The sequence below is a fragment of the Notamacropus eugenii genome, chromosome 2 (genome assembly GCF_028372415.1).
Source record: "Notamacropus eugenii isolate mMacEug1 chromosome 2, mMacEug1.pri_v2, whole genome shotgun sequence".
NCBI classification, from domain to species: Eukaryota; Metazoa; Chordata; class Mammalia; order Diprotodontia; family Macropodidae; genus Notamacropus; species Notamacropus eugenii.
The window spans coordinates 463,652,468-463,667,873 of record NC_092873.1 but is presented as its reverse complement, the minus strand read 5'-3'; the positions used below and the strand labels follow the sequence as shown (position 1 = coordinate 463,667,873).

The 15,406-nt window shown below is 36.2% G+C and overlaps 1 protein-coding gene across 8 annotated transcripts in view; it reads left to right on the top strand.

The window, feature by feature from the left end:
- Positions 1-15,406, top strand: part of CACNA1E (calcium voltage-gated channel subunit alpha1 E) — a 412,651-nt gene that overhangs the window by 284,623 nt on the left and 112,622 nt on the right. For all 8 annotated transcript variants that reach the window (XM_072648472.1, XM_072648471.1, XM_072648470.1 and 5 more), the window contains 6 exons: positions 1,559-1,671; positions 2,001-2,132; positions 3,140-3,212; positions 4,452-4,569; positions 6,294-6,361; positions 12,738-12,835. In XM_072648472.1, coding sequence (XP_072504573.1) covers positions 1,559-1,671; positions 2,001-2,132; positions 3,140-3,212; positions 4,452-4,569; positions 6,294-6,361; positions 12,738-12,835 — 602 coding nt within the window. The remainder of the gene's footprint in view (positions 1-1,558; positions 1,672-2,000; positions 2,133-3,139; positions 3,213-4,451; positions 4,570-6,293; positions 6,362-12,737; positions 12,836-15,406) is intronic.

The following is a 15,406-nucleotide window of genomic DNA, read 5'->3' as shown; positions in this document are numbered from 1 at the left end:
AGGAAAAGTTAGTGAGTTAAGGGCCAGTTCTTTGAGAGAAGAGTTAGGACACGGCGATTATTAAACAATACTCACCATTAACTACATTGGACCAAAAAAAAGTGATAGACCAAACTTGAAAGGATTTCAGAATTATGAGGACAAAGGGAGAGTTTGAAAGAGGCATCAAGAAGCAAGGAACATCCCACATTCCCCTCCAGGACCAGTGTGTTGCTCATTAAGCACTATGCAAATCCTATCAGCATTGCCTGTTTGACCTGCCCTAGAAATGATCATAGACCTGGTTTCTAAAATCAGATTCAATCAGAATGGAAAACTTTCATTGATCTGTTCCATTTAAGTTCAAATGATAACAAGATACTCTCCTTATAAATAGGTTTCTGTGTGTCAATGCTTTTTCAATTCTCAATTCTTCTGGTTCTAGCTTCAACTAGGCTTTAACACCTGCTAATCCCTATTTTTTACAAGCTTGGCACATTCCAGCTCAGGGAAGACTGCAGGCAACTGCAGCAATAGCAGATAGTGAGAAGCAGAGGGCAGAACCAAAGCAGTACTAAAGAGTGGAAAGCCTTGAATATTCACCACTCAATCCTGAATCCACAAATCAGTAGGATTTTCTCTTCACCTTGGGTGCCATTACAAGAAATTCTATGTCAAAGAAAAATTTATTTGGAAAAAAGAAAATCTCTAATCCTCAGCTTTTTAGAACAATATGTAAATCCACAAAGTTCCAATAAATATCATAATTTATACACAGGCTCAGAGTTTGTTGTAAGAATGATAATGACAATGACTGAACATCATAACTAGTCAAATGAGGAGTTGGAGAGGAGTCAGAAAGGAATCATGGCTGATTATGAAGAATGGGGAAATAATACTTTCTTTTTGCAAAATCAGTCCTCCTTTCCCTATTGCCCAGAAGTATAGGGGATATTATGAACCTGATCCCCCTACTTAGAGGCACAGAATCTTTGACCTTTGGTCCTTTCCAACTTGGGCTAGTTTGCCCTTCCTTTAGCAACATAGTGGTCCCCAGTTCTTCCTATTATTGCCGAACTTAATGCTAACACCTGATTGACCTCACTCACTGTAGCTTAGAAATTCTGAGTTGTAGAGATTTCCAATAGTTCTGATTGTAGGCATGACCTATTATGCCCAGTGGAAATAAGACTTTTGAAGATAAGATCCCTCAGTCTAGAGAACAGAAGGCTGAAGAGGTAAAGGAGATTATAAGCTAGTCTTTTTTTTTTTTTTTTCACTAACTATAGACAAAAGGGTACAGGGGATTGATATTGAGAAGATTTTTCTAGCAAAAGGGATAGTTGCATGCCACAATTGATTTCTTAAAGAGGGAGTTTGAAAATTCTGTTTTTCCCACCTGGAAGACCTTTCTCAACAGAATATATCTGTCTAGCCTATGAATATGGTAATGTTGGGATTTATTGTTAGTCTTATGAATGGGAGGTTTCAGTGGTTTCCTGTTAGACACCAGTATTCTCCTCACTCCCCTCTCTACTCCTCTCACTAAAGCTTTGTTTTTGTTTCCTTTTCTTCTTAGGTCACTGTGGGAAGCATCTTTGAAGTGGTTTGGGCCATCTTTAGACCTGGCACTTCTTTTGGAATCAGTGTCTTGCGGGCTCTCCGACTTCTGAGAATATTTAAGGTTACCAAGTAAGGGACCAGAATTTGGAAACCTACCCACCTCTGACATTGAAATTCCCTATTCCTTCCTAAAGATTCATATTTATTCATGTTTCTGTGTACATATTACCCTGATAAATTCTCTAGCCCTTTCCAGACTCAGTAGGGAAGGATGACCCAAAAGATGGACTGGGAAAATTTCCATGCCAAATTCCTAGCCAGAATTTCCTAGGGTGACTGAATATTGCTTCTCTTTCCATTATAGAAAAGTTTGCAAAATACAGTTCATTTCATGGACTCTGATTGCATTTGGGGATCAGACAGAGTTGTGGGTAGTAATATTGCCTGTTATCTTTCAGGTACTGGGCATCACTACGGAATTTAGTGGTCTCATTGATGAGTTCCATGAAGTCCATCATCAGCTTACTCTTCCTCCTTTTCCTCTTTATTGTTGTCTTTGCTCTGTTGGGGATGCAACTCTTTGGAGGCAGGTAAGCTCCCTCAGGCTTCCCAGATTAAAAAAACCCCAGTTCTTTGCCATAATCACCATTAAATATTGATAATAAGAACTATTACAATAACTCATTTTATGTATGCTTCAAGGTTCACAAAGTACTTTACATGTGTTGTCATGTGTTTATTTATAAGTAGATATATTTACATATGTGTTTAAACATATTTTTATTCACACAATCCTGGGAGGTAGGTTCTATTATTACCATCCTCATTTTACAGATAAGAAAAGTGAGAAAGACAGTGGTTAAATGACTTGCCTAAGGTCATATGGTATGTTTCTGGGATAGAATTCTAATGGGACTATAATCTATGACTTCTGCTAGTAATATAATATGATATGATATGATATGCTATATGATACAATATAATATACTATAATAGCATATTATACATATATAAATGTATGTATGTATATGTGTATACATGCAGGTGTGTATCTCTCCATTTATACATATATACATATGCACACACATATGTGTATATGTGTGTGTATGTGTGTGCATGTGTGTATATATCTATATATATAGTCTTATGGTCTTATTATAACCAAAGAATTTACTCCTATGTTGTTCTTCCTTTATTCCTACCTAGCCCATATCACAAACATATTAAATCATATGAGATGATTTATCATTTATTGTTTAACATTTATTCTATAACATTATCATATTATTATGATTTATCATACCAGATGAGAAAGTGTAGCTAGATCAATACAAACCCATTACCACTGCTGGAAAGATTACAACTGCCTATAGTGCTAGGGAGGTAGTAGTGCCATCTTTGCATGTCAACTGAGACTGGATTATTATCATGACTTGGTGGGAAAAGTGACAGAATATTTAGATAGTAGAAAGAAGAGGAATAATGAAGAAAACTTAGAAAATGAGGGAGGGAAAAGTAGAAATTAGAATGTAAATGATGAGATTTGGCTTGTTTCCTGAGGTCTCATGTCATTCCTCTCTCTGGTTTCTCTTTTCAGGTTCAACTTTAATGATGGGACTCCTTCAGCAAACTTTGACACCTTTCCTGCAGCCATTATGACAGTATTCCAGGTATGAGACCAAATGAAGTCTATAGAAAATAAGAGAGGGAGAAAGAGAAGGGGAAATAAACTAGGATCCCTTGAATCATGCTCTTAAAGGATCATGTTTCTTTCAGACCTTCAGGAGAGCTGCCTTTCCTTTTTTTGAAACACCAATTTCTTCCCTTCCTGCCTCCTTAGGGCATTGAACATCCTTCCATAATTGGTTGAAATCATGATAATGATACATTCAATTTCAATAGAACTTTTCCCCAGGAATTTATGGTATGGTGTGAAGAATGGTGGAATAGGGCTCAAGAGTTGTGGGTTTCAACTCCAACTTTGCCACTAACTGTTTACATGATCCTGAGAAAAGTTATATTTACCTTTTTGGTTCTCAGTTTCTTTATCTGTAAAATGGGAAGGTTAGAACATGTGATCTTTAAAGTTCTTTCCAGATTTAGAGTCTATCTCCCATAAGACATCTCTTTTGTCTTCTCAATTTTTTTCTGTGAAGTAGGAAGGTATCTTGGTTATAGTCTCATGTCTGTTACAATGGATCACTCAAAGGGCTCAGATAAACAATTACATTAATAAAACATACAACGTCTTCCTAGGTCAAAATCCCTGAGCAATTATTTCTCTTCTGGCTGGAAACTCTGAGGGTCTTCTCCTCCCAGAATGATTGTTTTATGAAGGCAAAGTAGGCCATATTTTTGCTCAGTTTTACCTAGTTGTAACCATCTCTTCATCAGAAAATCACGATTAGCAGGACAATCTGGAACATAGAACCAGATGCGTCACATTGAAATATAGTTATCAAAGTATTAAAGAACCAAATTTATGATATGATAACATATCTAGTTGCAAGTCTGATAACTACAGTAAGCTATAAATAATAACAAGCATCAATAATGTTTTGAGATATCTGCAACTATAATGTGATATTAAAAGGTATATTTATTTTATTGACAAAGTCATGGGTATTGCTAATACTATTGTGCTGTGTTGTCTATGTTCGTAATTGAAAGAAATACTAAACTTCCATTAGAAACTCATGAAAATAAAGATGTAATTCTTTTCCCTCTTCAAGTTCACATACTCCCTGAAACCAATCCATGGGTCCATGGACTCCCTGTTGAGAACCTCTGCCTTAGAAGGAGACTAAATGAAGGGAGATCAGATATTAAAATGTTTCTAAGTTTTTAAATTAGAATTTTCCCTTCAGCCAGCCTATGCATTTAACCCTGCTATTCTTGGCTTTGTGCAGATCTTGACAGGTGAGGACTGGAATGAAGTGATGTACAATGGGATCCGTTCCCAGGGTGGAGTTAGTTCCGGTATGTGGTCTGCCATCTACTTCATCGTGCTCACTTTGTTTGGAAACTGTATCCTTTTTTCTGGGTTTTAATGATGTTTTTTGACTTGCTTATATTGTGATGAATAAGGGCTGGTAGAAGTGATACGATATGATATGATTTGATATATGATATGAAGTTTCCAACTATATATTCAAGCCAAATTAATCAGTATTTATTTCAATCTTCTCTAGTCCCAGAATTGGGCTAAGTGCTGAGGCAAATAGAAGAGGAGTCTATTCAAAAAGGAATGGAATATTTTTATATAGCACCTACTATGCTAAGCACTTTACAGATATTGCCTATTGATATTCAGAGATTTAGTTGACCAACTACTCATTACCCATGCTGAACTTCTAGTTCTTATCTGTAAAATGGTGTTAATACTACTTACATTACTTATCTTTCAAGGTGCCTTTGAAGAAAGCATTTGGAAAACTTAGACACATTATAGAAGTGTGAGTTATTACTGTTAGTTTCGATCAATAGCAAACATACATAACAATTTCTGTTTCCAAATGACAAAAGTGGTGAATGTTGTGTTTGTTTTTAAACTGTATGACCAAATATTAAGAGAATAAGTCCTTGAATTTCATAATCTTCATCTTCAGTATTCATGGTGGGGTGCATTTCACTGGAGTCTCTACTGCTCTTAATTTTTACAAACAACTAGGAAAAAATCATACTGTCATGACCAAAGGAAAGCATTACTCTGTACTAACAGTTGATAAGCAATTGATCTTCAAATCCACCTTCAAACCCATTATCTGTAGTTTACAGACTTATATATAGGCTCTGAATATTGACATTTGTGAGTTAGGACATAGTACTGTCATTTTAAGTCATTTGGTGTTCCTCTACCTTTCTTCCTGTAAGAAAAATGGGAGAAAAAGTAACCTCTTTTGTGGATAAAATAATGTGCTTTCTTTACTGTACCAACATCAAAAGTTTTATTAAACTCATAAGCATAGAGAACAGTTGGAAAAAAAATAGGACTTAAGAATTATATAATTATATATAATTATATAACCCAATTGGGTTATATAATAACCCTTTCCATGATAGTTATGATAGTTTGGTTTTGTGTGTGTGTCTGTGTGTCTGTGTGTATGTGTCTGTGTCTGTGTTTTAATGTGGAAGATCATGGCTGACAAAAAATTAAAAAAATGTATAGGTTATCACTAACTAGTGGTAAAAGTTGATCAGCAATGAGGTGTATTAGTTATTGAAGAAGCTGTTGAATATCCTTTACTGGTAGTATATCTATGTATACATAGTAGTCCATATTACGCTATCAACATATATTTAGGGTGGTGTTACTTATTACCTTTCCTTAAGGTAAACATCTTCATTTATCTACTCATTTTCTGTGGTTGCATTCCCATTCTGGACTTGTGCTAAGGCCATAGTAATCTCAGTGTCTCTTGAATTATTTGGATGGAATGATCTTCAGGTTGTTGTTATGTCTTTTGCAATGATTAGCCTAGAGAAATAGGGATGGAAATGACATTCTTTTGCCAGAGAAGAAAGGTTTGACAACCCCCCCATTCCCTCTGATTGCTGTGTTCTGAGATTTGAAGGGATAGCTATTTGGAGCCAGGGATTATCTGATCTCCAGTCAAAGTCTGATATTGGTCTCCTCTTGGTAATCCTGCTGCCTTACTAATTTGGAAAGAATAAGGATGTCTCACAGCAACCTCATCAAGTTTTCCTGTATTTTTAAAAATAAGTTATTTATCCTTAACATCTCCCAGACACCCTACTGAATGTGTTTTTGGCCATCGCTGTGGACAATTTGGCCAATGCTCAGGAGCTGACAAAGGTAAGGACTATGTTTTCAGGGACCCTACTGTCCCAAAGTGCCAACTGTGCCAACAATCCCAACCTTGTGACCCTGTGGTAGTCAGGTAGGTATTGTCAAGGTGCAACATACAAGGTGGTTGTCTGAACAGACACACCAACTTCTGCTTCTTACTGCTATGAGCATTTTTTCTTTATTAAATATACCTCTCATGGATCAAAGAAGTATAGGGTATAGAAATGTTGTAGATTATTAATATTGCAAAAATTCTCTCAAATTGGCTCACTCACATCAGCCTTAGCTAAGAAAAAAAAAACTCTTCTCTTTTTTGGGTTAGCTTCCCCTCTGTCAGTCCTAAACCACATTCTTATGGAGTTAGACATAAATCATAGTAAATAGCTTTACTTTTGCCAACAATTTCCCAAAATATTGGAATATGAATTAGTTTTTAAAGGAAAAGATTTCCATTTTCCGGCTATGAGAGCTAAAAGGTTGAACCTTTTATTCTCCTATCCAACTTTCCTACCACCAGTCAGAAGGGAAATGGGAAATGAAATCGTAAGATGGGTGAAGTGGAGCTGGGTTTTTTCTTGGTCAGTGTTCTGAGGAAACTGATGGAAGACAGGTACTATGGACTAGGTTCAATAATCTTACCAACTGCTCCAGTTTCTGGTTTCCAGTCATATTTCCATGCCAGTTCACTCCCTATGGTCATCCCAGTTTCATATCTGCCTTCATGTATTTTCTACTACAACATGGGCTTTCAACTCATTTTGATTTCCTTGCTTTCTTTCACCAGGGCAGCACCCAGTACCCCATTCATAGAATCAAAACTTGAAGAGCTGAAATAAATTTCAGCAGTCAAATAGCTTAGACCACATTTGTCCACTTCTTTCAGTTGATCCTCACATGACTTGAACTTATGTCCCTTTGATTTTCTTCTGGGCACTTTCTAGCTTATCAATGTTGCTCTTAAATTATGGTATGCAGAACTTAACACAACACCTCAAATGAAGTCTAACAATGGCAGCACACTAAGACTATCACCTCCACATTCCTGAAGGCAGTACCTCGTAAGGCAAGAACACATTAGCTTTTTTTTTGGCCTTTGTATAACACTACTTGCTTATATTAAACTTGCAGGCAATTAAAACCTCCAGATCATTTTTGTTGTTTGACTGTATCTCCACCATCTTGTGCTACTGCAGTTGTTTTTTATCCAAGTGTAAAACTTTATATTTATCACTATTGAATTTGATTTTGACCCTATTACATTTTCTCCAACCTCTAACCTGTCAAAATCCTTTTGGATTCTGAATTTGTAGCCCGCTGTGCTAGCTGTCCCACTTACCTTTGTACTGTATACAAATTTGATGAGTAAGTTATTTAGGCTTTTATTTATGTTATGGATTAAAATGTTGAATAGCACAAGGTCATGAACAGATTCCTGAGATACTCCACTGGAGACCTTTTGCCACACTGACATTGAATTCCTCAGAACCGTTATTTGAGTCTTACCATCAAATAAGTTTTGAATTAATCTAATGGCATTATCATCTAATCTATATCACTCCATTTTCCCCACAAGAATAGTATGAGACACTTTATCAAAGCTTTGCACCAACACCAGCATCAGAAGGAACATAAAAATATTGATTTGGGCTCAAAATTAAACATCATACAGACACATGAGTAAATTAATATTTCTCGGCATAAAATTCGCATTCTCTCTTTGTGAAATAATATTTTTGAGTGGGTACAAAAGCCAAGAAATATCTTTCAAATTAGAAGAGAGAAAGAAATCTTGTCCAGGGATTCAGACAGGTACCCCTGTCTGATCTGGGCAAGAAATGAGAGGGAGCTTTGGTCCTTCCCATCTCCTGCCTAGCCTGAAGAACATGGGGAAAGCAAGGAGAGAGCACTGAGAGGTGAAATACAGATGTGGTAGTAGTAGCAGGAACCAAATTCTTCCCGTGGAAAAGGAATATAGTGGAAGCTTCAGAAAGCATTTTAAGAAGATGTGTTGAAGCCCTTACAGTAGACTTCGTCAAGAAAGAGTAGATATTTCAGGGGTTGCTCTACTTCAACCAGGAAAGAGATCTCTTGAAAAACATGTCCCACAACTGAAGGGAAGAAATCTAGGCCAAAGAAGGAACCTGGGCCCAAAGACAAGTGCAATGGGCTAGGGTCCATAAGTCTAGAGGGATGATATAGTTAACCCCAGGGTGATGAGGTGATGAGTCAAAGTTCTTGTGTGTGGACTTAATGTGGACATGGAGCTCCAACTCGTGTATGTATGTGGTTTTCCATTGCTCCTTGAAGAGAGGAATACTCTCATCTTTGTACTTATATTTCCATGCCTGGCACAGACACTAACACGTAAGAATTTGGCAAGTGCTTATTGATTGATTGATAAATTCTGCCTTGTTACATTGAGACCCTTATGAATAATATTTATGAAAAGTTGGCTTCTTAGAGGGACTCCAAAACAAAGTTAGGGAAGGTAGTTGTGGGGGAGATCTGTAACTACCTTAACAGTTAAGTTGAAGATAAGAGAAAGAAATCAGACTTGAATTAAGGTTAGAGATAGATCAAAGAGAGATTATTTGGGCACAAAGCTCCTGAATGAGAGATCTGATTTTAGAATGTACTGGAAGGGGAAATGAATATTTATTGTTATTATTATTATTATATAAACATTTATTGGAAACAGGCGATACACGTGAGTATTATTCAAACTAAGAAATTGGATGATGATGTGGGGAGACATTAGGAATTCTATTCTGAGCTCTTTTTTAGGATCCAAAGGAAAAAGTTCTTGAAAAAGGGAAGAGGAAAAAATGAAATTAAAATTAAGTTTAAGACATTTGGACTTGAATAAGTTAATGAGATGAACAGGAGGAAGGTCTTTTGGAGGAGAATGGAACCAGATTATTGAAAACCAAGCTGATAGTGGGAACCTAGTGCTGGTTTTTAAAAGAGAAATTGAAGAATGTAGTAGAGGAAAAAAAATTTAACAGTTTACAACTGAATGTGACTGGCCTAACTTGACAATAAAATGGAAGATGATAGAATGGATTTTTAAAACCTCAACAACTTACTATATGCAATAAATATTTAAAACTTGTTACTGTATTACACATTTTGAGTAGGAAAATATATAAGCACTCATGAAGTCCAAGTCTTTCATTTTGCAAAAGAAGAAACCGAGGCCCAGAGAAGTAAAGTGATTTGTCCATACCCAAATCCAGTGTTCTTTTCACTGTATCGTGACATGTATACAGAGAGGTTTTTAAAAAAAGACTAATAAAATAATAAAGCATTAGCTTAATTTATCAAAAAATAACAATTTATAAAATAAAGAATGAAGTAAAATCACAATGAAGAGAGGAAATAAAAAAGAAATTTACAAAATATACCACTCTTTTTACTTAAAAAAAAAAAAACTTGACAAGAATAGGCATAAAAGACCCTTCTTTAATACGATAAAAAAGTATACATCGAAAACCCAAACTAGGATTATTTTTCAGTTCAGAAATACTGGAGTCTTCCTCATTAGCCATTGATATAAAACATACTTCCCCCTTTCTCTGTTCTCTTGATATAGTATCAAAAAGAGAGAGAAATTAAGGAAATAAACATCAGCATTACCAAAAAAATGAAATTATTTGGTTTAAAGGCAAAATATATGGTATAGTGGAAGGAGAACTGTCCTTACAGTCAGTCAGATCTGGGTTGACATCCTAGTTCTTCCAAACACTGGCTGTGAGACCCTGAGCTTTTCCTCTGATCTCTTAGTGCCTCCAGGCTATTCTCTTGCAGAGGAGATGTTGGTCTGCCTTGGCAGAGAAAATTACTGACCTTAAACTTCCTAAACCAATGAAATCTTTGTCTTCATTTAAAGGAGAAAGATGCTCTAAATAATTACTGAACAAGCTGATCAAGTTGATTAATAGCTTTAGTAAAGTAATAAGATACAAAATGAGTCCTGAAATATCATTAGTGTCTCTTCATGTTTTTTTAAACAAAAACCAGGAAGAAATGATAATAAAAAGACAAAGTCCTTTCAAAACAACAACAAAATACCTAAAGCACATGGGAGTTAACCTGACAACACAAACAGAACTTCTATAGACACCAACATAAAATATCTTACAGTAATATAGAAAGACCTAAATAGTTGGAAAGGTCTTTGCTAATCTTGTTAATACCAACATATTGCCATCTGAGTTAGTCAGCACATTTAGTTCCATACCAATCAAACTGCCAAGGAATTATTTTAGAGCATTACACATAATAATAATAGTTAATTTGGAGGAACAAAAGAAAAAATTTCAAATAAAATAATGAAAAAGGGAATGAAATATTTCTTACCTGATCTCAATTTTTATCATAAATCAGTAATTATGAAAACTATCTGATACTGGTTAATACATAGAGGAAAAAAATAGATCAATGGAATTAACTGTCAAGACAAACAAGACCTAGAAGCAGAATGAAAATAGTGGTTGAGTGTTTGATAAACAGAAAAATACAAATTATGTGAGGAATTATTCCCTGTTTGATAATAACCCCTGTGAAAATGGAAAAGCAATTTGACAGAAAATTGGTTCAAGTCAGCAGTTTTTACCATATATCATATTAATATCCAAGTGTATAAATGAGACAAATATAAAGGTCACAGTTATAAAAAAAGCAAACAGAAAATAATAAAAAGTTATATCTCTTACACTTATGATTAGGAATAACATATACAGCCAGAGAGTAGATAGAGACTTTAAAAGACAAAATAAACAATTTGATTTCTATGAAATTTAAATTATCCAAAACCACTTCAGCTAGAATAAGAGAAGCAATGAGTTAAAACAAAATATTAGCATCAAGCATCTCTGATACAAGTCTGATATTTAGAATCCATAGAGAATTAACACAAATGTAGAAGACTAAAAAGTACATAACACAAATACAGAAGAGAAAGAGCTATTCTCTAATAGATGTGATCAAGGGGAAGAAACAAGTTTGATATTAGGAAACATAAATTGTCAGCAACCACAGGGAAAAAATGTCCCAAATCACTAATCATAAGAGAGGTGAGGTATCATATCATACCCATAAAATTGGCAAAGATCGCCAAGGACAGAAATGGTAAATGTTGGAAAGACTACAGGAAGACAGTTATACTAATACACCGGTAAAACTGTGAATTGGTTCAACCTAAACATTCTGGAAAGCTGTTTAGAATTGTGTGTGAAGAGTTACTAAATTATTCATAGACTTTGACTCACTGATATAGCTGGTGGGCATATTATTTTCCCCAAGGAGGTCAAAGAAATAAAAAAGTAAGAAAGGTCCATGTATACCAAAATATTAATAGAATTACTTTCTGTGGTAGCAAAAAGCCAGAAACACAATGCTGTCCATTAATTGGAGAATGGCTGAACAAAATGGAATTTGTAAACATCATGACATGATATTGCATGATAAGGAATTATTAATATAAGTAATTCAGAGAAATATGAGAAACCGTATATGAATTGGCTAAGAACAAAGTAGATATACTCAAGACAGCTCTGTATACGGTGTTTACAGTAATGCAAATGAAGACAACACTGAAGAATATCAGAATTCAGGCCAAATATAGTGATCAGTGTTGATTTCAGATAACAAATATTAAACGTACTTCCTTCTTCTCTGTTAAGGCTTTGCTTGTATATATGTATATATATACGTATATTATATATAGTACTATTGCTTACGTATATATGTGTGTGTGTGCGTGCATATTATATATATATATGTGTAAGCAATAGTACTATTGGTATAGTTTGTTGAAAAGTGATAAACTTTTGAAAACAAAGTTCAAAAATAAAATATTTTAAATAAAAATAAATAAAACAAAAGGATTGGACCAAACAATCTTCCATGTTCTCCTCTGACGTTTGCTATCTGAATAGCCACATGTGGCTTTTCACTTGTTCCAATGTGAGATGCATACTTCACTCCCTCTAGTTCTTAAATAGCATTTTGGAGCAAATCCAAACTTTGAAGCTTATGATAGAAGGAATGGTAGTCTTGGAGTTCAAGGTCTGTTCTTTAAACTCTGATTCCACCATTGATCAGGGACCTTGGCAAGTCCCTTAACATTTTTATGACTTACTTTCCTTATATGCAAAATGAAAAGGTCGGCCTAGATGATCTTTGAGGACTTTTCTTTTAGGCTATGATCCCATAATTCTAGAGGTTGGTCCAGTTTCTCTCCTTTTTCTGTTACTTGCATAATTCCATTGGTCAACAAAGCATCTTCTAGAAGCTGACAAGATCCAAAGAAGCAGTTCTCCAGGAAAGAAATGATCTCCTTTGTATTTCATGGCAAAAGACAACTTTGTTTTCTGTGTAGGACGAGCAGGAGGAAGAGGAGGCCTTCAATCAGAAGCATGCCCTACAGAAAGCCAAGGAAGTCAGCCCAATGTCTGCACCTAACATGCCTTCTATTGAGTAAGTTGACTATCCATGCCTCATTGACAGGTGACCATCCCTCCCTGACTCTAGAGAATCTGACTCGGGGTGTCAGGGCTTCAGTTTAGATTTAGAGACCATCCACTTGAGACCAGAATAGGTCTGAGTCTCCAAAATGGGAGGGAAAGGTAGTAGAGAAAGGGAGAGTCTTTAACTGATTGCAGAATTTCAATTCCTTCCACATCCTCAGCTGTACCATACATTTTGCTTCTGATGCCAAGAAGTATGTGAAGAACAACGGAAAGATGATATGTGGCCAAAGGGGGTTGGCAGGAGCTTTTGTCAAGCACTGCACCATTCTGCCCTGCCCTGAGGAGGTATCTGAAGCTTATGAGTGGTGGGAGGGAAATCACAGAGGCCTTATAACTGAATTACAGCGTTAGCAACACCTGTGAGCTGGTGCTGGACAGGGCAGAAGCAGTATTGATAGCTTCTGCTCAACAGGGGTGATAAGGGTATACATATGGACACACTCTCTAATTCAAAATGTTCTTATTCCACTGTTGTCTTTGGAGTCTCAGGCTCCTCCATACCTTTCATGCTTCTGAGTGAGATGAGGGGCCTTCAGAGATGTTTTTGTCAGGAGAGGGGACCAAAATAGCTCATTGTTTGAGGGAGAAGACTCTCCCTGGACTTTCTGGATAAATGTCTTGGAGCACCAGAACAGAGATTGTGTTGAGAAGGGACCTCAAACATATATGTGTGTGTGCATGCATGCATGCGTGCGTACGTGTGTGTGTGTGTGTGTATATGATAAGCCCTGGAGTCTAGGAGACAAGAACTGGGACTCTTCCAAAATTAGGATTTTTTTACTTCAGCCATTCAGACCCATGATCCTAAGGGCCTAGTCCCAAGTCAGCATCACCATCATGTCTTTATCCCATTTACCTGTCCATCCTCCCATCGAAATGAGAAACATTGAGCTAGGGAATAGCAGCCAGACTAATTATTTGGGATTTAGTTTGTTAGAAGAATGTGGGGTTATTTCTCTGTCTTGAGACTCCCAGCTCTGAAGGCAGATCATGCATTGGTTCCATAGATTAAAGAGGAAGGAAGAAGACTTTCCTATCACTCCAGTTGTACCTTCTGGAGTCTTCTTTTTATGTCTTGCAAAAGAACTTTTCCCAATCTTGATCTAAGGAGGCCTGAGTGTGAAGAATGTAGTTGGACAAAGCTGCCAGAAAAGAATGACTTCATGGCACTACCGTTTGGTGGTCAGCATTAAAACCACAGAGGGAAGATGACAAACAAACATGAGCTGGACAGTGTGTATTAGGAAATTGATGATAAGGATGAAGATTTTTAGAAGATGCAGAGCAATCCTTACTAAAAGGATTTATTCTGTGAAATTTGAATTCAGTCAAAGGGCTGTACTTGAGGACCTATAGGGCCACATGTGACCTTGAGGCTCTAGATTTTCCATTCCTGTCCTAGACCTTTGACTGTAATTGTAAGTTCCATGTGTATCAATGGCTGTTCCTTATGTAAATTAAAGCAAAATATATCTATCAGCTCTTTAGGCATGCCCCTTACTGGGTTGGTGTGTACCTTAATGTCCATATAGGAACAGAGCAGTTGAAGAAACTTTGGATTATTCAAGAAATTTGGCTTCTCTTGATTTTGCATCTACTTTCTATGTTCTTTTGGGATTATAGGATCATAGAGTCATGTGATACAGGGGAAAGAGTGTTGGCTCTGCCTTCAGACAACTTGTGATAGTATCTCAGCTCTGCCATTCACTTTCTCTGTGACAAATTCTGTAAACTCTCTGTGCCTCGGTTCTCTCATGTGTAAAATGGAGATGATAACAACTCTCCTGCCTTCTTCATAGGGTTATTTTGTGGTTTATATGAGGGTTATGCCTTAATGGAATTACCACGTTAAAGGTGTGGAGAATATGTGAATGCATTTTGACAGTACAATGCAAAAAGAATGTGAGGACTCGATGTGAATGTGAGTGAGAATAGATATGAATTTGTACGTGGAGGAGTATGTGAAGTATCCATGTGTTTGTATTTGACTCTAAGGTTTTATGTGCTCCTTGCCTGGTCATTCTCTCTGAGTGAGTGTGAATCTGCTTCCATGTTTCTATATTCTTACACACATATCTTTGTGTGCCTGGGCATTAGGATTTCTGAAAATTTGCAAATAGATGGATGGACTAGTGCTTTTCTTAGTGGATATGCATGCTGGCTGACTAAAGTTCTGCTTTTGTTTCTATGTGACATGTATTACATCTTTTTTCTCTAGTCGTACATTGTTACTGCCTTGTTCACCTGCAGGGGAGGTACTCAATCATCTGAATATAACAACATGTTCATATTAATTAGTGTACAGATTATAAGTGCATGTTTATTTATAGATACATTAGAATTTGAGTTCTCAGTTCTGTAGAAATTTATACTTCATACTCCCAGGGTTTTTCCAAAATCCTTTCCTCGTATTTCTTCAAACCATATCATCTCCAACTCCAGACTTTTGTTTTGCTTTTTTTTTTTTTGCATTCTTGAGGGGGGGAAGGAAATGAAGCATGGCATTTTCTCAGAACAT